This window comes from Mesoplodon mirus (assembly GCF_964341445.2).
Source record: "Mesoplodon mirus genome assembly, chromosome: 4".
Classification (NCBI taxonomy): Eukaryota; Metazoa; Chordata; class Mammalia; order Artiodactyla; family Ziphiidae; genus Mesoplodon; species Mesoplodon mirus.
In genome coordinates this window covers 106,950,789-106,975,732 of record NC_138979.1, presented here as the reverse complement: position 1 = coordinate 106,975,732, position 24,944 = coordinate 106,950,789, and the positions used below count along the sequence as shown (strand labels likewise).

The 24,944-nt window shown below is 35.8% G+C and overlaps 1 protein-coding gene across 2 annotated transcripts in view; it reads left to right on the top strand.

The window, feature by feature from the left end:
• The window catches only part of SPRED1 (sprouty related EVH1 domain containing 1), a gene marked incomplete at its 5' end in the record, with an annotated part of 131,587 nt that overhangs the window by 31,982 nt on the left and 74,661 nt on the right, over positions 1-24,944 (top strand). The window contains one exon of one of the 2 annotated variants that reach the window (XM_082618913.1): positions 19,114-19,288. In XM_082618913.1, the coding sequence (XP_082475039.1) occupies positions 19,114-19,288 (175 nt within the window). Of the gene's footprint in view, positions 1-19,075; positions 19,289-24,944 lie in introns of those variants that run through there. The other variant, XM_082618912.1, reaches the window with a different exon arrangement.

The following is a 24,944-nucleotide window of genomic DNA, read 5'->3' as shown; positions in this document are numbered from 1 at the left end:
TACTATTAGAGGTATCTTTATAGGCTGAATCTGAGTCTTCCGTGAAATGAGAAGAGATAGAAAATTCAAACATTGATTTATAGCTGTTAATTCCTTTCTAACAGACAGTCTTACTTAAAATGATTTGTTTAACAAAAAGATACTAACAGAATCTGAATTATTACTTTATTCTCTATTGCTGGAGAAATGCGTGTTCTACATTTATCGTATCAATCCATTAGTACTTTTGCTTTCAAATCATGTTTCCAATAAACTAGGCTTCTCTTTTGCATTTTAAGACAAACCATTGTCTTGGTTTTCATTACGCTGTAGTCCTCAAATTTTCCCACCGATCTTAAGTACTCTGACCCCTATCACTGACTCCTCTCTTCCTCCTTAAAAGGAGGAGTATTTCTCCCAAAGCTCAGTCTCAGTATATTCTACTTTTCTTTTTTTACAGGCTTCTGTTTCATTTTTGAAGCTTCCACTACCAGAATTAATGGTAATTTAAAAAAATTATTGCCCTTATTACTTATTCAAGTTAGTTGTATTGTGATTTCTTTGAGAACAGGGACTGTGTCTTATTCATCTTTGGATACTTTTCTGTTTAATATGATATTTGGCTTGTAAAAGACATCCAATCCATTCATCCATATATCTGATTTTTTATCAAATATCTATTATGTGCTAGGGACTGTTGAATTACTTATGCTCCCCATGGCTTTTTAGTTAATTCCTTTGAGTGTTCTTACCACAATCGATGACAACTCTTATTCTAGATAACGACAGATTCTTTTCTGCGTCATTTACACTCTGTGTACTACCACTGGACTGAATCTTTACAAGCTTACAGTGTTGAAGGTTATCTTTGACTACTGTATTCTTTGTATCCTCTCCTATTTTCATATTATTTGTTCTGTTTGTGCGTTTTGTTTAAAAGAATAGATTGAGGATTCTACCTTGAACTTCTATCTGTAAAGATACTGCTGCTTTCCCAGGTTTCATTATTGAAATAGCATTTGGATTCAAATAACATCTTCCTAGCTGCCTTTCTCGCTCTGCTTCCTGAATATTCCAAGGTTTCCTGATCCTAGTTTTCAATATAATTACTCTTGGATATCAATTTAATTACATCTCCCTACACAGAAGCTTAGAATAGTTCCATTTTGAATACGCAAGGCCTTCACCAGTAGGATTCCTCTTTAGTGTAATTCATTTTTGTTGTCTTCAGTAATCTTCCAACTCAAGCAAGAATAACTTTTATTGCATACTTGTATGTCCTCTTTCATGATGTGTAGCCCATTTTGATTAATTTTTTACCTTATCTTGAATTCAAGCCCATGTTACCTTCTTCAATATTGTAATGGTCATCTATTGTTTTAGTATGCCAAGTATACCTTGATTATTCTTCTGTTAAAAGGTGCAAGTAAAAAGTACCAAGGGAAGGTACTTTTCTTGGGGGAAGTCATTCCTTCACTTTTAGGCCTTTTGGTTTGAGTGGGTTGACCCTCCATGGGTGTGATTAGTTAAGGGCAGACAAATCAGAGACCTGAGACTCAATTCCACGACTTTTGAACTATGAGAAGAGGCATTCTCTGCTGCAACTATAAGGATTTTGCATACCTAGAGCTAATTGGGTTGGGGGAGATAAATAAGGAACCTTAACCAGAGTCAACTTTAAAATGAAGTCAGTTTTGTTTAAAATTAAAACCCTTTCGGTTTGAAGCCTTGTCAGTACACTTCAAACAACTCAATAACAGGGATCCTGCTAAATTTACCACATTGACATTTGTATGTCATGTCCACATGCGGGCAGGGGTGTGTGTGTGTGTGTGCGCGCGCGTGCGCGCGTGTGTGCATGTACACGTGCAAGAGATTACTTTTTAACTTACTCTACAAGAATCCAACAGCTTCTTGGAACTGTGAAGAAAGATTAAAAATTTTTATTTTTGAGTAAATGAATACATATAAACGTGAATACCAGAATATCAGTGAGTTATATCAACCATGCATTTGCTTGGTTGTAACAGTGATAAAAAGCATAGGCTTTCTATTCAGACCTTTGTTTGAATCTTTGCTCTGTCACTTACCATCTATGTAATTGGGTATGGAAAAATTGAGGAGTTAAAGAAATCTCACTGTAAGAAAAAAAAAAAACTAGTTCTGAAATTGAATCTTAGTTATTTAGTCTGACTGGAGAAATGTTATCAAGAGAATGTCTTTGTTTTGATCCCCAAAGGGATCCCTTTTCCTTTGGTTAATTGGCAGCTGCCAGACTTTCTTCTCAGAAGGCTTGATTCGGAGGAGCATATGTCCTGTCTTCCCACTTTTAAAATCTACTCTGCCAGCACAAATTGGCTGGCGGTTCTCATAAACTTCCTCACCTGCTCTCTGTCCCCACAACTCCGGATACATATCTGATGCTATTTCTAAATGTTCTGTCACAGTCCACTTTTTAAATAAGGTGTGACTAGAATATTTTTCTGCCTCTGTCAGTGACATTTTAGTTGAGATGTTGTTGGAGGATATTTTACTTGTTGAAAGCAGCAATGTTTTCATATTTAAAACTCATTATTAAAAATACATACATAAGAAACTTTAGTCTTAAACAGAATATTATTACAATGAATAAGTTACATGTAATTAGGTAATATCCATATTCTGATTGTTGATATTAATAAACTGAATTACATTGAGCGAGCACCTCCTTATGTATGTATGTAAATGTGTCCCCATCTACTTAGCAGTTACTCTGTTTTACATAATAAAGACCTAACCAAATCTATTCTCCTTTATGGAAAATGACTTTGGGTTAAGCTCTGGTTGTCTGGAATCCTGATGAAGATAGAATGTCAGTTGTGTTAGTAGGCAACATTGCCGATTGGTAAATGGCATCTGCATGGGGAGGATTGTGAATGAACTAAATATATATACCTGGTGGAAAGCCAGAACTTTGCTCTGCCCTGAACGTGGCGTATTTGTTTACTTGGGTATATCCCTTGCCAGGAGTTCAAGGAGCTATGTCCATGGACTGTTTGTTACGAGATATTTTGACTCTTGTATGGAATGTGGGGCTTATAAGCCAGGAGTGTTTCCATGCATTCATGATTTCATACGCATGGGGTTTCATCCCCTCATAACTTAACTATCAATTAAGGAGCTAAAGAATAGCCCCTGAATTGCTACGAGGATGTTGCAGGTGTCCTTTTGGTATCATCATTACCTGCATATGAAATATTGTTTATTAGTTGTAGTAGGGAGAGAGTTATGATGGAACAGGAAAATGTTGAATGTTAAGTTCTTGCTGTATACGAGGCACTACATACAGGTGGGCAGGGAAGTTTAAGATGTGATAAATTGGAGAATTGGAAGTTAAATAATAGAAGATAATGTCAGAGGAATCATAAGGGTAATAACTGCCTGAAAGATATGTGATGAATACATTGAATTCACCAGAAGGAGAAGCCTTTATAGTCTCTAAAGGACTAGATGAGAGTTAAGTGGTGGTCTTTTACCTAGCTGTAAAGACCATTCCAGGGGAGAAAATATGGTCGAAGGTAGGATTATGCATATATTTATTTCTTTGGTGGCTACTTCAATTTATAAAAAAGAGAAAGTACTGGAAATTACCTACAAGTCTTGTAAGATAGAAAGTAAGTATTCCAGATTTTAAGAATGTCTTCTTTCAATATATGCTCACCTGACAACTTATTTTTGTAATCTTTTAATAAGATTACCTGGCCAGTATGGTAGCTGTTAGCTACATACGACTATTGAGCACTAATCAGAATTGACATATGCTATATTTGTAAAATGTGCACCAAATTTCAAAGACTTAGTATGAAAAAAATATAAAATACCTCATTGATTATTTTGTATTATCTATTTAAATATGTTGGATATAATGGATTAAAGTATACTATTAACATTAATTCTACCTGCGTTCACTTTTTAAAAATTGAGATGAAATTCACATATAATATAAATTTAACCATTTAAAGTGTACAACATAGTGGCATTTAGTACATTCATATTGCTGTGCAACCCCCATCTCTGTGTAGTTCCAAAACTTTTTATCACCCTAAAATAACCCCACAAACCCATGGGAATTCCCTGGCTGTCCAGTGGTTAGGACTCTGCTTTCACTGCTGAAAGCCCTGGTTCAATCCCTGGTCAGGGAATTAAGATCCTGCAAGCTGTGTAGCCCCCCACCCCCCCAAAAAAACAACCAAACCCATATCCATTAAGCAGTTTTTCTCTTTTACCATACCCCTAATCCCCTGGCAACCACCAATCTATTTTCTGTCTATAGATTTGCCTATTTTAGGTATTTCATATAAATGAAATCATGCAGTATGTGACCTTTTGTGTATGGCTTTTTTTTTTCCATTTAGCATATTTGTGAGGTACCGTGTTGCAGCATATCAGTACTTTATTCTTTTTTTATTAGATGATGTTGTATTCATTATTAAAAGTATGGTAGGTATTAAAGTCTCCAACTATTACTGTAGGTCAGTTTCTCCCTTCAGTCTTGTCAGTGTTTACTTCATATAGTTTGGGACTTTGCTGTTTGGTGCATATATGTTTATAAGTGTTACATCTTCTTCATGAATTGACCCTTTTATCAATATATAATGACCTCTGTGTTTTTTTTGTTTTTTTTTTTTTTTTTTTTTGCGGTACGCGGGCCTCTCACTGTTGTGGCCTCTCCAGTTGCGGAGCACCCGCTCCGGATGCGCAGGCTCAGCGGCCATAGCTCACGGGCCCAGCCGCTCCGCGGCATGTGGGATCCTCCCGGACCCAGGCACGAACCTGCATCCCCTGCATTGGCAGGCGGACTCTCAACCACTGCGCCACCAGGGAAGCCCTGACCTCTGTTTCTTATAATAATATTAATATATTCACCCCAGCTCTCTTGTTTTATGGAATACTGTTCTCATCTTTTCATTTTCAACCTGTTTGTAGTTTTGGATATAAAGTCAGTGTCTTATAGACAGTATATAAGTTGATATAGTTTAAATTGGTACTAGCTTAGCTTTAATAGCCTATAAAAGCTCTGCTTCTGTTCATCTCCACTCCCTTTTATGTTGTTATTGTCACAGTTTACATCTTTATGCATTAATGAGCCCATTAATATAGATTTATAATTACTGTAGACAAAAAGAGAAGTTAAAAACCAAAAATACAATAATAATAGCTTTATATTTACCTATGTAATAACCCTTACCAGAGTTCTTTATTTCTTCATATGGCTTTGAGTTACTATCTAGTGTCCTTTCATTTCATCCCAAAGTATAGAGGCAAACTCCCTCAGCCCTTCAGTTATCTGAGAATGTCTTAATTTCTCTTTCATTTTTGAAGGGTACTCTGCTACGTACAGATTGGTTGACATTTTTTTTTCTTTCAGCACCTGAAATATGTCATCCCACTGCCTCTGGCCTCCATTGTTCGCTATAAGTCAGCTGTTAATCTTATTGAGATTCCCTTGTATATGATGAGTAGCTTTTCTTTCACTGCTTTCAAGATTCTTTGTCTTTCAACCACTCCAGTTTCTCTTTGTTTATCCATTTTGGAGTTTGACTTCTTGGATGCGTAGATTTATTATATCTTTATCAAATTTGGAAAGTTTTCTGGCCACTTCAGATAGTCTTTCTGCCCCTTTCTCTTCTCTCCTGAGCCTCCCCATTATACATACATTGGTACATTTGATAGCATCCCACAGATTTCTTAGGCTCTGCTCATTTTTCTTCATTCATTTTTCTTTCTGCACCTCAGATTGGGTCATTTCAGTTGACATATCTTTAAGCTCACTGATTCTTCTGCTTGCTCAAATCTGCTATTGAAACTTTTTAACGAAGTTTTCATTTCAGGTACTGTACTTACCAGCTCCCAAATTTCTATTTGGCTACTATTTTTTTTTAATTTAATTTAATTTTATTTTTTATATAGCAGGTTCTTATTAGTTGTCCATTTTATACACATCAGTGTATACATGTCAATCCCAATCTCCCGATTCATCACACCACCACCACCACCACCACCACCACCACCCCCGCTTTCCCCCTTTGGTGTCCATACGTTTGTTCTCTACATCTGTGTCTATTTCTGCCTTGCAGACTGGTTCATCTGTACCATTTTTCTAGATTCCACATATATGCGTTAATATACAATATTTCTTTTTCTCTTTCTGACTTACTTCACTCTGTATGACAGTCTCTAGGTCCATCCACATCTCTACAAATGACCCAATTTCGTTCCTTTTTACGGCTGAGTAATATTGGCTCCTTTTTGTAATTTCTGTTTCTTTATTGATATTTTCTATTTGCTCATACATTGTTTTCCTGGTTTCCTTTACCTCTTTGAGTATATTTAAGACAGTTAACTTAAAGTGTTTGTGTACTAAGTCCAGTATCTCTGCTTCATCAGGGATAGCTTCCATTAACTGCATCTGTGAATGGGCCATACTTTCATGTTTCTTTTCATATTTCATAAATTTTTGTTGAAAATTGAGCAGTTTGAATATTTTAATGTGATAACTCTGGAACTTGTATTCTTCCCATTCTTCAGGGTTTGTTTTGTTGCTGGCTGTGGGCTGTGGTTGTTTGGTTGTTTTTCTAAACTGTTTTTGTAAAGTCTTTATTTTTTGCCATGTGTGGTCTCTGAAGTCTCTGTTCTTGTTGCCTGTGATCCTTTTGTGTTTTGACAAAGATTTTCTTAAACACCAGGAGTTTAAAAAAAGAGAGAGGGAGGGAGGGAGGAAGGAAGGAAAACTCTCCCATTCTTTGCAGATTATCTCTGTATCATGGCACTCCTTTAATGCTTGACAAGCCGTTTACAACTTTGCCTTACCCATTATTTCCTGCTTGTGCTGAGGCTAGATGAAAACTTCGGGTCTTCCCAGATCTTTTCTGAACATGTGTTCTGCCCTGGGTATGCATATGGCTTCTTAATTCCCTAGAAAAACTGTCTCCCCAGCTTTTCCTCCCAGGCTTTTGGTACATCTATTGTTGGCCTCATTGTGATATTTTGCCCCCAGCAGCAGCTGGTTGTTCATTTGTCTTACGATGTGTTTGAGGAATGCAAACGCCTTGTGTCAGTCCTTCACATAGCTCCAGACAGAATTCTTTGAGACTAAGGTCTGCTGTGCTCCCTCTGGAACCAGGGACCAGGATCCCATACTGAGAATGCAGACTGTCATCTTTAAGACCATTGCTGATGGAACTTCCCTGGTGGTGCAGTGGTGAAGAATTTGCCTGCCAATGCAGGGGACGTGGGTTTGAGCCCTGGTCTGGGAAGATCCCACATGCTGCAGAGTAGCTAAGCCCGTGTGCCACAGCTGCTGAGCCTGCGTGCCACAACTACTGAAGCCTGTGCGCCTAGACCCCGTGCTCCACAACAAGAGAAGCCACCGCAGTGAGAAGCCTACACACTGCAACGAAGAGTAGCCCCTGCTCACCGCAACTAGAGAAAGCCCCCATGCAGCGACGAAGACCCAACACAGCCATAAATAAATAAATAAATAAATAAATAAATTTATTTAAAAAAAAAAAAGACCACTGCTGAGGCAGGGGTGGGAAGTGAGGTTAGACCACTGGCAAGTAAAAGTGCCACAAAGCTTTTCTACCATTTTAAAGTTGCCTTTTGATTTAGCATTTGCTTCATCACTGGAAACCTTTGACTGTTTTCTAGAGTTCTGACAAAGTTGCCTGGCAATTTTTGTTCTTTTCTTAGTATTTGTGTTGTGTGATGGGCTCTTAGAGCTCCTTTTTCTACCATTTTCATGGTCATCCACCTCTTTACTTTTTTACTCTAACTACTGGAAAGTTGAAGATTATGTATTTGGCTTGCATTGTATTTCGATTGGACAGCACTGCTGTAGGGTATTAAATTTTCAGTGAAAATTGAATCCATTTATGTTGAATTTGGAAGGAAAAAAATGTTCAAAGGTCCCACAATTGCACAATTAGGATTAGCTATTTACCATTGTACTTTCTATTCCCAGACTAATGTGGCATTTTCAGAGGAACTCTATAAACTTCCTTCTGTAGGATAGTGTTATTAACATTGTGTATTTATGTACCTCCATCACTGAAGGCTCCTAAATTTTGACTCGATTATCATTTGATTAAGTGTTCAAGCCACCTCGTGCTGTCTACTTCTCTCTTGATAGGTATTGTAAGAACCACTGAACACTCTTGATATAGGTATTTATAAGAAGAGCTGAGAAGTCTTCATGCTGCTTCATTGGATTTTATTTTTTATTTCTGGATTCAGTTGTACACATATTTGTTAAATGCCTATTTTATGGAGGTACTCATAGGACTTATCTTCAAGTGTTAGCCATAACCCGTACTCTCAGCTGTTGGTGATTTTTAATATTGAATGTGGAGATACTTCCTTTTTCTCAGGAGATTATTTTGCTGATTAATTTGGGTCCCTGCCACTGATTCCATATCTTTAGCATCCTCGGCTTGTGGCCTGACCCCTGAAGAATTGGCATCCTAGATTTGCAGGGTTGGCAGCTTACCCCTGTTATTCCTCTGTTCCTTGCCATTAAATGCCAAGATGTTATATGCATTCTTAGCATGGGCAAAGCTGCACTCTAAATACTTGCAGGCAGGTGCATTTGAAAAAGTGAGCGCCCTTCACCTCTGCTAAAAATAAGGTAACATGTACAGAAACATATAAAAGGAGTTGGCAACATATTCAGAAGTTGTGGATATTAAAGGTAAGGGATTCTTTTGGCTTCATTAGCGAAAACCATCTTATATTGACAGTGAAAGAATTCCCTCTTCAGTACTGTCAGTTGAATTTCCCTGAGTCTGTTCCCTGACCAGAGAGAGCAGTGATCTCTCACTGAATGTTCTTGCCATTGCCCTGATACAGTCAAAAGATTATTACTTCATCTGAGGCATAAACCTACAATTTTTTCATTAATATCTCTGGTGGCACAGATAAAATCAGGCAGTATAAATTTACTAAAGACCCTGAGAAACTAGAGTAATAAACTACTGTGCCTTCCTCCTACTTGGTAAAAAGGAACTTCTCATATAACTACATAGCAATACTCATGAGGATATAATGTACCTAACCTAAATCAGAAAAAGAGAGCACTGTTTCCTTTTTGCTTTAAATAAGAATTATCAACCACAGCTAACCATCAAATATCAATTATTTGAGTCTCCTGCTCACACTTTACATGATGGAGGCATTTACAAAAGATATCTAGCCCAATGATAGGCATCAGGAAAGACTTTCTGGAGAGTAATAAATAAAACTAGATAATTGTTATAATTTAGAGATTGTCATGTTCACCTTGGCATCTGTAGGAATACCTCTCTGCTAAACATGTCTGCTTTCAAAGGTAGAAATCATTTTTCTCCTGCCACCCAGGAACCCCTCAAGCACACCTTTCCTTCTTGAAACCTTGTTCTGAGGTGTGAGAGGACTCTGGAATCCTTTCTCCTGACTGTCCACCTTCTGAGTTTGTATTTCCTCTCTCAGGACATGCCTATTTTTTGTATATCCAATATGAGAATATCCAGCTTTCTTCAGGTAAGACCTTATTTGCTTTCTGCCCTTATACAGAGCAACTACTTTAAGTATAGTAAAATGAGCCCAACATCTTTCAAAGGAATACATGCATATGATATGATTTGTGGGATGTTCTTAGAGGTATGTGGAGAGAGCTGGGATGCCAGTCCTTATGTTTGAACAAGTGTGTGTGTATGACTGGAGAGAACTATAAATTGTAAACAGGTGGAAACAGAGCAGAGTTATTGCCTCTCTCAGGTTGATGGGAGGGGTGCAGGGTGCAGCAGGTTTTGACATCAGGGAGGGGAACAAGGCTGTTCAGATCAATCTGCATTCTGCAAAATAGTCATTATTGTACTGTTATGGCAAGTGCTAGCTCCTGTTAGACAAATGCTGTTTTGAGATCATAGCCCTTCAGGGAGTGTGTGTGTATGTATAAGAGTTCAATAAATGTATTTTTGAATGGGTAATACATACACATGGTACAAAATTCAAAAAATATAAAAGGTTATTTAATGAAAGGAAAATTACCCTTGTACCTCTGTCTCATTTCCCCTTGCTAGAGAAACAGTTACCAGTTTTATTATGTAAAGATTCTATTCATATACAAGCATATGTGTGAATGTGTTTTTTGCCACAAATGGTTGCATACTAAACATACATACGTACCTTAAAAAAAAAACTTAATAGAACTTAGAGATCAGCTTACTTTGACAATGTAAAGAGCTTCCTTATTTTTGTCATGGCTACATAATATTGCATTGAATAGGTGTTCCATAATTTTACTAGTTTCCTATTGAGTCTTCTTTAGGTTGCTTTCATCCTTTTTTTCTGTTAAAAACAACATTTTTCTTTAAACTTTGCTTATAAAGGTATAATTTCATACATGTAAAAGAAAATGGGTAGAAGTAGCATTTGCTGAGTCACAAAATATGTACATCTTAAGTTTTGATAGATATTTCCAAATAACCTTCCAAACATACTTCTGTACTCCTCACCAACTTCTGTGTTAACTAATTTCTTGGTATTTGCCAATCTGATAAATGAATAATGGTCTTTAATTTGCAGTCCTCTTCTTTTGAATAAAGTTAGGGGTTTTTGATTTATGTATTTCATGACACCTATATTTTTCTTCTCTGAATTTTGTTCATGAACTTTGCCTATTTTATTCTGGGTTGTTGATTTTTTTTCTTACTGTTTTTGAAGTTATTTTTAAGGAAATACTGTGCTTGTTTTCTGTTAAAACGGAACAGTGTGTTGATCCTCCTCCCCCAAACACCCATACCTCAAAGATGTCCTTGCCCTCATCCTCAGAACCTGTGAATATGTTAGGACTTTGCAGAGGTGATTAAGGTTATGAGCTTTCATATGGGGTGATTATCCTGGATTATCTGGATGGGCCCAATTGAATCACAGAAATCCTTAAAATTGGAGAACCTTTCCTGACTGTGTGACTGCAGTCAGAGAGAGATGTGACTATAGCAGAAGAGTCAGAGAGAAGAAAATATTCCTGGCTTTGAAGATGGAAGAAGGCCACAAACCAGGGAATGTGGATGACTTGTAGGATTTGGAAAAGACAAGGAAACCCATTCTCTTCTATGGCCTCCTAAAAGGAATGCAGCAGTGCCAGCACCTTGATTTTAGCCTTGTGAAGCCCTTTGGACTTCCAACTCATAGAACTGTGTAGATTTGTGTTGTTTTATTCCACTAAGTTTTCAGTAATTTGTTATAGCAGCAATAGAAGGCTAATAGATATTGCTGTACATTTTTTCTCAATGTGTTACCTTTTTTTTTTAACTTTATGGTGTTTTTTTACTATGCAGGAATGTGTTTTGTATAGTTGAATTTATCTTTTTATTTTTTAATGGCCTCTGGATCTTAAGCCGTTTCCTACTACAAGATTATTCTAAAACTTACCATATTTTATTCTAACGTTTTTATCTCATTATGAACTCTAGTATTAATGTTGGTTCCCTGTCTTCTACATTCTGATCTCTTACTGACAGTGAATACTTTTATTTATATCAGCTCTTCTGACATAGACTAGAAAACTTCATAAGATCGGTGCCGGTAGTCAAGGAGTTGGGGGACATACTAAGACATGGACAGTAGTCATGCCAGAAGGCAGGGACATACTAAGTGCTAGAATTTTAAACTACTTTGGCAGGTTGATGATACTGTTTAGCAGAACCTAGAATGGTTGATTTTAAAGGAATATTTTGTGAATACCTCTTTATTCTTTAGATTTTAGTTTTATGTTTTCATTCTTGTGGGAGACTTCCCAGATGCCTATGACTTGGTTAGATGTAAATGTTTCCATCATGTAAGCAGTATGTGGAATATTTAGATAACTGATGCTGATACTTAGCTGTGGTTAAAAGTTTTTACTAAAAGTGAAAAGTTCTGATGGGGGGCTGTCTCCTCAGTTTGTTATATAAAACTATCATAAATACAGAATGAGGCGAATTTAGGCCATTTCAGAATGCAGATATTGTAACATCATAGAGTTAGTTTATTATATCAAGTCTATATAGTGGTAACATTTATTGAGTACCTAACTGTGAGCCAGGTACAATGCTAAGCACTTTGCATAATTTCCTCATTTAGTTCTCAAACCCTGCAGTAGATGCAGTTATTATCCCCATTTTACAAATCAGGAAAATGAGGGTACAGAGAGTTTAATTTGCTCAAGATTGTAACTTTTAAATGATTCAACTGCCTTTGGAATCTAGGAAATCTGACTTGCTATTAAACACAATGTTATTGACTGCCATGTGGTGCTTTAGATTGATGATTACTACATGGAAAATAATAAGTGTTATTTTTTTAAAAGTTGCCAGTACAGGGACTTCCTGGCGGCACAGTGGTTAAGAATCTGCCTGCCAATGCAGGGGACATGAGTTCGAGCCCTGGTCTGGGAAGATCCCACATGACACAGAGCAACTAAGCCCGTGCGCCACAACTACTGAACCTGCACTCTAGAGCTGGCGAGCCACAGCTACTGAGCCCAGTGACACAACTACTGAAGTCTGTGTGCTGCAACTACTGAGCCCATGTGCTGCAACTACTGAAGCCTGCGTGCCTAGAGCCCGTGCTATGCAACAAGAGAATCCACCGCAATAAGAAGAAGCCTGCACACCCCAACAAAGAGTAGCCCCCGCTCGCCACAACTAGAGAAAGCCCATGCGCAGCAATGAAGACCCACCTCAGCCAAAAAGAAAAGTTGTCAATACAGAAGGCGTATTTCAAGACCTTTATCTTTCTAATTAAACTAATTCCTTAATTTCCATATCTGTAAAATGAAGAAATAACCCATTTCATTGGGATTGATGCAGTAAAGTTCTGTTAAAACACAAATCAGAGTATTCTACTCCCTTGCTTTTGTCACCCTGTGGTCTCTTTATTGTGATAAATTAGAGTACTAACTTTGTTCATGGTGTGCAAGGCTTGATACAGTAAGGTCCAGTAAGTTAAGTATTATTTCATTTCTTACCCTTCTGCTTATGCCTGCCATCCTCTCTTGAACTTAATACTCATCCTTAAACATGACATACTTGTGTAATGCTCCCTCCATGAAGTGTCCTTTGCCTTTTTTCTACCTGATATACTGCTATTCAAAATCCACATAAAATATGAATATTAGTCATTTCCTCTCCAGTACTCCCAATTTGTGTTAATATATCTTTGCCCACTAACTTATGAGCTTCTATAGGGAAGAACCATAACTTTTAAATTTTGTTTATGTGTGAAGCATATAAATAAATGCTTACTGGATAAGTGAATAGTCCTAATGGGGCTATCTTCTAAATATCATCTGCTTCTTTATAGCTTAGAAAGCAAGTAAGTACTTACACTGTGAAGTGCTATATCATAAATTACTTCTATCAAATGCTTCCTTTTTTTATACCCAGTCTCTGTAATAATGTTTAATATTTTGGATGGTAATGTTTACTTAAAATATACTGTAGAGAACATAGGATGTTTTGTCACTGTAAATATCCCTCTATGGGAAAATATCATAAATTCTCATTGTACTGAACAAATCTTAAGGAATTCTAAGTATCTTCTCTTTTTTGTTGTTGTTCTTTGAGGGTATTTTGGGCTATTTTGTTTTGGTACAGTTGTAGTTAGAAATGGAAAATAGTTATCTTACCTCCTGTATATGGATTGCTTTCATATCTTCAAGAAGGTTTTTCCCTCATCTTTTGTATTGTTTCCTGTTGCTACTGTAACAAATCACTACAAACTTAGTGGCTTAAAATAATACAAATTTATTATATTGTAGTCTGAAGGTCAGAAGTCCAAATGGATCTCAGTGGGCTAAAATCAAGTTATGCGTAGAGCTGCATTCTTTTTGGAAAATCTAGGGAAGAATTCATTTCCCTGCCTTTTCCAGCTTCTAGAAGCCTGTATTCTTGTCTCACGACCCCTTCTTCCATCTTCAAAGCCAAGTAGTGTAGCATTTTCAACTCTCTGATTCTGACCTCCTCTTCTGCCTCTCTTTTCTACTTTAATTGCTCTAATTTTGGTTTCATTTTCATTTTCTGAATATTACTTAACATATTTCATTCACTTGGAAGTATAATTTTGTGGTCTACTTAAGAGAATGTGATGTAACTCTTCTTAACCAGCATTCAGATAACACATTTGTAAGGAATTATCATCTTGATAAATCTGTAAATCATAGGACCTAAAAACCTATTGCAGAGCAACTTTACCCTAGGGATTAAATGTTCTTAATCTCAGGTTTGTGAACCTCTTGGAAGGGAGTGTGAATCCCCAGAATTGTGTTCAAATGTAAGTTTTTAGCCGTATATGTATTTTCTTCATAGGAGGTAGTCTGGGCTTTAATCACAGTTTCAGTAGCATCTAAAATACCTTTCCTTTGTTTTTCTTCCCTTTTCTCTCTGTTCTTCTTTCATATATATATATATATATATATATATATATATATATACACACACTATATATATATATATACTACATCTTCTTAATCCAGTCATATGTTGACAGGCACACTTGGGTTGCTTCTGTCTTGGCTATTGTAAATAGTGCTGCTATGAACATTGGGCTGCATGTATCTTTTCGAATAAGTGTTTTCATTTTTTCCAGGTATATACCCAGGAGTGGAATTGCTGGATTATATGGTAGTTCTATGTTTAGTTTTTTGAGGAACCTGCATACTGTTTTCCATCGTGGCTGTACCAGTTTACATCCCTACCAACAGTATACAAGGGTTCCCTTTTCTCCACATCCTCTTCAACTTTTTAGATAAATTACTGGGAACAAGCGCCTTTCAGCTATTTTAAAGAAGACCAAGAATGAAATGCTGAGTTTTTGACAATAAGAGTACATTGTCATTATACATAGCTGTTGTCTCAGAGACTAATAGATTGCAAACATGATACCCAGAGAGAGTAAAAACTCCTACAAATTCTTAAATTTTAATTCCATGATGGCAAATACTATTTTTCTTTATTTTCCACATTTACTAGAATGGGCATCTATTATTCACATGATCAGGAAAAAACATTTGGTGTTATTTTAAGTAGGAGACTGTGATTTCGTTCCTTGCTCTTAAGTCATTTTTTATCTAAGTAGGGGATTACAATTACAGATTTTAATAATGCTACAAAGCAGAGTATAACAAAGTTTATAAGAGCTGCCACTAATGTCTTTGGGAGTGATTGCATGTTTTTAGACAAGAGTTACTGTTTTTATTTGGGGAAAGAAGACATTTAAAGGCAAGGAGGTTAAGAGATTAAAAGCACAGGTGAAAAGTTTAACCTTGGCAAGAAGGAAGGTCTTTCAAAAAAAAAAAAAACCCCACATTAAACAACTTGAAAATTTTTGTGTTAAGTATTCTAGTCTTAGAGCTTAAAGTTGAAAGCTGAGTTGTTAAATTCTAAACTAATGAAGGCTGTGGTATAGGGAATACAAATTTATTTACATAAGCTTCTAGAATACCTTAAACTTTAGAGGATCGACTTGAATAGTTAAGGGAAACGGTTATATATTTGGTATGGTTGAAAACACGAGATTCAAAAAACAGTTTATATAAATTATTGGCCAGCTTTAAAACCTCTTTTGTTGTATTAAGGTGAACAATGAATCAGGCAACCTTATTCTTCCAGTAAGGAAATCTTTATTTTATTCAGTTTTCCTAAAAGGGCAACACATCTCTTCTAGGTGGTACTTTCATAAAACAGAAGAAAAGAAATTGGAGTGGTGAGGAGAATTACGTTAGGGATACTTTTGTTTAAAACATATTCCTGCACTGTTAAAAGTAACATTCTAAAATTTCTACAGTATTTGGAGTAAAGCCAAGATATAGTTAAAATGTAAGTTTTTAATTTATTTAAATTACTTTTAATTTATAAATATTAATTATAAAATAATTTTTGGAGAAACTGAAAAATGAAGGGAAAATATTCTAATATCACCATCATAAGATAACTTTTAAAATTACTAGGGTTTTCGTGTATTTTCTAATACTCTTGCTTAAGCACAGTTTTATATTTTTAAAATACAAAATATGCCTAAGAAGCATTATACAAATTGTAAATGAGAATTAGTAATATTCAAAGATGATAAAATAAGAGTCCATATGCTCTGAAGAGGATAACTGCTGCTGCACTCTGAAGTTAAAATATACACTGAGCTTCTAAATGGGGTTATTTTACTCCTTGAGTCTCCCCAGTCTTGTAGAATCTAGTATAAAATTCTTAAATTTTCTAGTTTACTACCTAATTAGGTGAGAAGGAAGAGTCAGGATCCTAAAATAAAATAAACACTTAAATAATTATGGGGAACTTGAATTTTGGTTTTGACCGAAGTTCTACCTTATGACTTCGTAACTTCACTGAACTTCAAATATGCTGAGCTTTACGTGCATGAGTTCAATTCACACATATTTAATCTGAACCTAATATGTCTAAGTTATGTGCCATGTTTCTGGTATATCCTTAGACTTAAATTCTTAATAAACCAAATAACCTTCATTTGCTATTACTTGTATCCCTCCAAGATGGTTTCCACTGTAATAAGCTTCTCCAGCTTCTTGGGATGCATGTCATGTTTATTTATAGTAGAGGTACTTGTTCCAGCTCCTCCCAGAAGGAGGATTCCAATTTGATACCTACCTCAGCCCAGTTTTTATGCACCCATAACTCCTCTGGTCAGTTCTCTGAACTGAAGATTGGTAAGAATTGGCCCCAGGCAAGAATCAGAGCCTCTAAACAACTGAATAATAAAAAGCTTAGACAGAATAGTTGTCTGTAAATCTAAAGACTTTCAGAACTTCTATACAAAGAATTATTTTGACCCTATTAATAGAGAATTTTGTTGGACCTTGTAAATTTTAATTTTTCCCAGCTCCTCCCTGGCTTTCAATTACCAGTATGACAACTACTTCAATTTTAAATTCTTTGTTATAGTAATAATTAACTTATAATAACACTTATATAGTGTTTATGTGTCAGGCATTGTTTACATTTATTAAAGGTAGGTATTGTAACTTTCTCAAGGACATGTAGGTACATTGCTGAGCTAGGATCCAACTTAATAAAGTTTGACTTGAGACTCCTTACTCAACCAGCAACACAGTGCAGCTTTAAAAGTATACAACTCTCTGGCAGAATACTTGTGTCGAGACTGTATGAAGAACTTCTAAAAATCAATAATAAAAGACAGCACAATAAAAAATAAAAGACTGGGACTTCCCTGGCGGTACGATGGTTAAGACTCTGCACTTCCACTGCAGGGAGCATGGGTTTGATCCCTGGTTGGGGAACTAAGATCCCGTGTGCCACGCGGTATGGCAGAGAAAAAAAGAAAAAAAAGACTTAAAAAGAAGGCATATAAATGTGACCAATCAGCATATGAAAAAAATGCACAACATCATGCATCCATCATGGAAAATGGATATAAAAATCAAAATGGGTTACTACTTATATACTTAGTACAATGAGTAAAGTTTAAAAAACTGAAAACAAGTGTTGGCGCAGATGAGGAGTAACTGAAACTATCATACATTGTTGGTGGGAATGTATAATGGTCCAATCACTTTGGAAAACAGTTTGTTAGTTTCTTATATAGTTAAACCTACTACCCTATGACTCATCAATTCCATTCCTAGGTAATTAAAGAGAAATGAAAACATACGTCTACAAAAGACTTATACAAGAATGTTTATAACAGCTTTATTCATAATAGCCAACAGCTAGGAACATTTCAAATGCCCATCAACATAAGAAAGAATAAATGAATTGTGATACATTTATTCAGTGAGAGGACTCTACTTAGTGGTAAAAAAGAATGAAGTACTAATACAACAGCGTAATGAGTGAAAGAAGTGAGACAAAAAGGGTACAAGTCGTGATTCTGTTTGATTCCATTTATGTGAAGGCCCATAACAGGCAAAACTAATGTATATATTAGAAACTGGGGATAACAGTGTTACCTAGGTTACCTATTTGATGGGAGGGAGGCTTCAGGGAATTTTCTGGAGTTCTGTATCTTGATCATCATGTTGGTTGTACATATGTGTAATTTGTCAGAATTTGTTGAACTTTATATTAAATATCAATATGCCTTATTACGTGTAGAGTAAAGTAGAAAAAAAGCAAGGGGCAGATCTCACACAAGCACTCTGACAACAGAAATGACAACTGGCAACCTAACACTTAGAACGTGCAGAGACACTAAGTATCACATAATTGTTACATTGAACCTCAGTTGATAGTAGTAATAACCAAGACATGTTTAAGTTATATTCAGTGTAATTTTCTAAGAAGTCAGCAAGGTATACCACTTTTAGAAAGAATTTCATTAATAATTATTATATTAAAAGTTTTATAACTAAAATTCTGAGATATCAGTTATCTAGAACATTAGTATATGAAACATTACTTAGATTTTATGTAAAAAATATTTGTGGCTAATACTGGGAAATGATTCTAAGTGGAACTAGAATATGGTCTCTCTTAAGAATAGTCTGCCAAAAAGAGGGCATGAAAGACCAATTTACGTGATAACTTACTAAAATAAAACGTGTATATATATTTGTGATTTAGATTCCCAGGTGTTAGAAAAAATCAAAAATGTGTCTGAGCTAATAAGCATGTTTGTTTCAGCATTTTACTTATATTTCAAAAATGTTAGAAACATACAGATGTCACAATTAAATGTGCTAAGGTACAGCAGTAATTTGTCCTGGTTATATTGTAGGAGGTGGACATATATTAGATAACTGTGATGGCAGACTATGTAGTTTGACCGTGTTTTGTCTCTGGGATCCTTTGTTACATGTTCCATGGCAATCAGATGTGCTTGAACTACTCAAATGATGAATTGAAATAAGAGATCTGTAGTCTTTTATTGTGAGATTGGTCTTCAAAATAAGTTAACCTTTAAGTCAGTTACTCTGTGGTTTTTGATCTTTTTCAGTCAGGTTACTGTCTGTGGACTGTCATGGAAGTAGTAAACACTTTAGTTACTACACGTTAATTGATGTGGTCTTTGCTTTCTCAAGCAAGACTGACACCTTGGCTGTTTTTTGTTTATGGAAAAGCTAACTTCTAATCTTTGCATCTATTTTAGTAATAGTTATGCACGAGTGCGAGCTGTGGTGATGACCCGGGATGACTCAAGTGGTGGATGGTTACCACTTGGAGGGAGTGGACTAAGCTGCGTCACTGTCTTCAAAGTCCCTCACCAGGAAGAGAATGGCTGTGCTGACTTTTTTATCCGTGGAGAGCGACTCAGGGACAAAATGGTAATGAATAATGCATCTATTGCTATTATTTTAAAATTCTATAGAATGAATTTTCTGTTTAAAATTATGATTAGTATACTATTATTTATGAAAATTATTTTTGTCCAGGATCAATGATTGTTTCTGTAGCTCTTTTAAAGTTAAAGACAGCAAAATATGCCTGTTTCTTTGCAGCTGGGACTGACATTAATGTGCATGTGTTGGAGGGGAGCTGCTTCTCTGTTAGGTTTAATGCAAGAACATTCATGAATAGTCCCCCTAGTTATTAAGCCAGGTGCACCATCTTCCCCTTCTCCCCACTGTTCCCTAGACTGGAGGCTGGCACTATAGTCCACAGGCCACATCCAGGCCTGTCATGTGTTTTTGTATAGCCCATGAGTTAAGAATGGCTTTTACATTTTTAAATGACTGGAAAAAAATCAAAGAGTAATAATTCTATGAACATGAAAATTATATGAAATTCAAATTTCTATGTCCATAAGTAAAGTTTTATTGGAACATAGCCAACCTGATCTGTTTACATTTTGTCTCTGGCTGCTTTCACACTGCAGTGACAGAGTTGAGTAGTTGCAACAGAGACTGTAAATATCTGGCTCCTTACAGAAACATTTTGCTGGCCCCTATCCTAGACTCTTGTGTTCTCAGATTGTTTCTCTTCATCCTCTATCAATCTAGGCTCATCATATGACTACCTGGTGCCCATCCTAGGTTTTAACTCTACCGTCTTCCACCCAGACAAGTGTTTTCTTATATTCATACATTTAAAAATTTGAATCTAACCTTTGATAATGTTAGAAGTCTACTCTCTCTTAATTAGTGTAGAAAATTCTTTCTCTTTTATTTCATTTGTGAGCCAAAAAATAATCATATCTAAAAAGCTGAGTAATGTTAATGTCATTCCTGCATTAAGCAGAGAGCATACAACTTAGAAGCAAAAAGAGAATAAAGTGCCCCAAATTTCCAAGACTCTTGAACATAACTGTTATTCCCTTTAACTATATATCTGTGGATTAGTTTGTGAGCTCATTCAGCATCTATAATATTATTTCTATTGAAAATGTGTTTTAAGTGTTGAATAATTCTTTCATACGTGAACATTTTGAATAAACCTACTTTTAATTTTGGTTCTTGGTTTCTGGATATTTTTTACTATTGAATTATTTCAGTAATTTTAAAAGTTGCCTAACTTGTCTGTGCTCCAGTTTCTGTCTCAGTTAACTGGAGAGTTTTCCTAAATCATCTTGAAAGCCTTCTAACTCTAATTTTTTGTAAGTTTAGGATTTACTACTGTGTGTCTCAATTAACCAGAATGTGGTTTTAGGACTAGGAAACCCCATTTGAAGTCAGAAGTATATATGATGAATTTAACATGTCATCTCTAAAAGTTTAAATATTTAAATGTGCTTCTGGCCTTGGATAACATGGTGGCTAGCATATACTGATGCTTATTTAAAATATGGCTTGTAGACTTCTAAGAGAGAGCCTATTGTGACCCGTCCTGGAATGTAGTGCTTTTTGTCTGAGCTGTTGATAATTGGGGAGTGTTGTTGGAGAAGAAGTTGTAGGTTTTAGAAACTGAGTAAAATAGTGACAATCTAAGGCATTTTTTTTTGTGGTACGTGAGCCTCTCACTGTTGTGGCCTCTCCCGTTGTGGAGCACAGGCTCTGGACGCGCAGGCTCAGCGGCCATGGCTCACGGGCCCAGCCGCTCCGCGGCATGTGGGATCCTCCCAGACCGGGGCACAAACCCGCGTCCCCTGCACCAGCAGGCGGACTCTCAATCACTGCGCCACGAGGGAAGCCCTCTAAGGCATTTTTTTAATAGTAAAGACGGAAAAAGAGAAGAAAGAAGTCAAAGGTGGAGAAAGGGAGAAAAAAAAGCTTGCTAGAAAAAAGCATAAGAACAAGGAAAAGATGACCTAGATGTGAAAAAGAGGGAAAAAAAATATCAGAATGAAACAGAGCACAGTCGACCCTCCATATCCATGGGTTTCACATCTCTGGATTCAACCAACCACAGATGGAAAATATTTGGAAAAGAAATTACAGAAAGTTCCAAAAAGCAAAACCTGAATTCTCCTTGTGCTGCCAACTATTTACATAGCATTTACTTTGTATTAGGTATTATAAATAATTTAGAGATGACTTAAAGTATATGGGAGGGAGGATGCGTGGGTTATATGCAAATACTATGCCATTTTATATAAGGACTTGAGCATCTGCAGATTTTAGTATCAGTGGGGGCTGGGGGGCGGGTCCTGGAACCAATCCCCTGTGGATGCCAAGGGACTACTCTATTGGCTATATTGATGAGCATGAACAGTTTACTTGAGGAAAATTAAATAAGGAACCAAATCTGCATCACTCGGAGTGAGGATGGTCAGAGATAAGCTCAGATTAATGTTTTAGGTGGTTGCTCAGAGTGTGGCTTTGACATAAGCTTAGAGAGAGTAAGCCTGGGATTTGGACATAATACAAACTTATTTCCTAATGTGGGACATAAAAAAGAGCCCTTAACTTAATCCTAAGGTGTAGAATCATAATAGACTAACAAGAAAATAGGTTCTTTTGATAGAAGCACTGACCTGGGAATCAAAATGGTTGTTTCACTTAACCACTTCTCCTTGAGGAAGCTTGTTATTTGTGAAACAGGAATGATAAGTATATCTCAGTGTAGACATAAAGGAAACATTACTTTCAATTGGAGGATTGTCTTAATTCTTATAGGGAATAGTTATAATAAAGCATTTTAGGTTATGGGGAATTGTATGATCAAAGGCAGAGGCAATAATGCATGGCCATAAATTGAAGATAGCAGTCTTGTGAAGTCTCAAGATAAATGGGACAGTGACATTGAGATAAGCAGATTAATTGGCCCCTTCTGCTGCATAATACACTTCTAAGATACTTCTGAAGCAATTACAGAATTGAAGTATTATTCTTTTACATTATCACCACATTTGGGGGTCATTAATGTCCATTTCTATAGATATTTTTATTGATTGGCTTTATTTTAATCCATTTTTCTGGGTTCTAGTAATATAAAAAAGGTGTACACTGTGACTGTTGAATCTATAAGTTTACAAAGTTAATGATAGTTTTCTGTAATACCCTTCTTGATGAGTAAACTGAACTTTAATATTGTTCCTATGTAATAGTTAATCATGTAAAAGATAGTGCTACAAACTGTTCTCTACTCATTTTGTCTATGGGTCACATCTTAGAGTCCTCTACCTTGGATGAATTCTAGAAATGAAGTGAGATACCTACCCCTCATACCTCAGGAAAAAACTTGTGTCCTTTAAGAAAGAATAGATAATTAGTAATGAGGTACCTATAGCCACTTGTGTAGCTAATAAAGAAATACTAGATAATATTTTAAAGAGGGCTTATAATAGTCAAAATACTAGTTACAGTAGTGAAGATGAAAGATAGCTTTTCTGAAGAGTGAACGAAGCATTTAGTAGATTTTTCCAGTCGTAGATTTACAAGTACTTGTACTAAAAATGTCTTGTTACACTTCCCAGAGGGTTATATTTCACTCTTTTTTTCTTTTTTCTTTTTTTTTCTTTTTTTTTTGATAAGAAAGGGAGCACAAATCAAGAGCAGGCTGATGAGGATTTTTCAAGAAGGTGGCATTTTGTATAATTGGCTCAGTATTCATTCATTCAGAGTGACCTGAAGTTATTTCCTATGATGCTTACCTATAACTTGCTTGTTTTTGTGATACTTACAAAGATAGAGTTTATTTCCCAAGTTGCTAATCTAAATTAGAGCTTCCCAGGCTGTGTGATTAATAGTTAAAAGTGGCTGGAGCTTCCAAGTCTCTTTGCCTCTTAACCACTAGGCTCCTTCTCTTTTCTGGTTGCCTTATAATTGTTATTTTTCTGAGTATGCCTGAGAAATAAATTGGAAACACTGCTTTATGTAATTGGCTTTCATACTTTATTGATAATTCAGGAGAAATTGAAAAAACACCAGGCTTTGGTGTTGTAGCCCAAGATAATGAAAGTACTTTCTCCCAGATACTTAGGGATGTATGGAATGGTCTTTGACAAGGATAGCTTCTCAGAACCCCTTTTCTTGATATGTATGAATTGTATCCTCCATTTCCTTCTAAGTCTTTATAGCTTTGATTTCTCCCTTTAATTCTTTAATATAAATTAGTGTTATCTTGGATCACATTTTTTTAAATGCTAACTAAGACTTAACTGTTAATTTGTATAGATAATCTTTACTGTAGAGCTTCAGATCCCCATGATAGAAACTTTCTCTTTTGCATTCATTTTTCTATAGTGGCTCTTCTCTATTGGTGTGACATTGCTATTTTATAGGTAAACATTTTATCAGCTTACCATAAGTATATGTTAAATTATTTGATCATTTTTAGTTGAATTGTATGTGATAGGAAAATCTAAAATACTGAACTATAATACACTTTTAAAGTCTTTATAAGTACCTGAATAAACTTTCAATAATGATTAAATTTTTGCTAAAATATTTACTACTAAACAAAGTTTTTAATAACTGTGGGGATCTAAATTAGCCATTCTTAAGCTTTTATTGTAGGACAATAAAATACTGTAAATTTACCAATTAATGTTATTGTGCTTTTTAAAGCATATTGTGGGCTAAGAGATGACAAAAATTGAGTGGGCTACATAGAAAGATACAGTAAGACTTACAACCTCTGTACTTAAGATGTTCTATGGAAAATAGAAAAAGGCACTGTTCAATGTCAAAGCAAACTTATAGCTATCATTATAAACTTAGAGTTTATAATAAGTATAATAATTGAAACGAAGAAAGGAAAAAGCAGGAGATATCAAGTTTAGGAAGTTGCCAAAGAGATTAAGGAATTGTTGTTTTGGATTAATAAGTAATTAGGTTGTGGATAAAAGTGGTTTATAAAAATTAAAATGCCTATGAGATAATAGTTCTGTTGTTTAAAAAGATACGTTTCTAAAATGGAGTTTCTTTACAGTTATTAGAGCCTAAAGCAAAATTAAGAGTATTTTTAACGAAGAAAATAAAATGATTATAACATAGCAGTAGCTTTATTAAAAATGGGACTCATCCTCCTTTCCACCATGGGAAACCCCAAAAGACCAGGGAAATATCTTTCTGCCTTGGATTGAACTTTATAAAGTACAAAATGACAATTTTCTGCTTAGCCTTTCCCACTGTGCCTCTGTGAATTATTCCATTGTGAAACATCAGTCCTTCTACAGTACTCTTCCTCCACTAAAAAACCAATTCTGTTAACTGGCATTCCCCTTAGGACTCAGGAGCTCTGTCTCTTGAAAGATACTGGTTTTCCTATTCACCATAATATCACAGAGTTGGGAAATAAGTGGAAGTGGGAGTAGAGATAGTGTCAGCATTTTTGTTGTTCCTTATTCCCCTCACAGAATGTTACTATATAACCCACATATAGACATTTTTTTACTGATACTCTGTACCATTCAGAACACCGCCCTTTAGCTTTTATTTTCATCTACTGATCTTAGCAATTCCTTCTAAATGCCAACTTTTCCACATCTGAGCCTCATCATCATTCTTGGCTACTTTTCTTTGCATGGTCTGACCTTCTGGTCTTCATTTCAGCAGGCTACTTTCCTGGATCTGGTTGTTACCAGAACTTTTCCATTTGAGG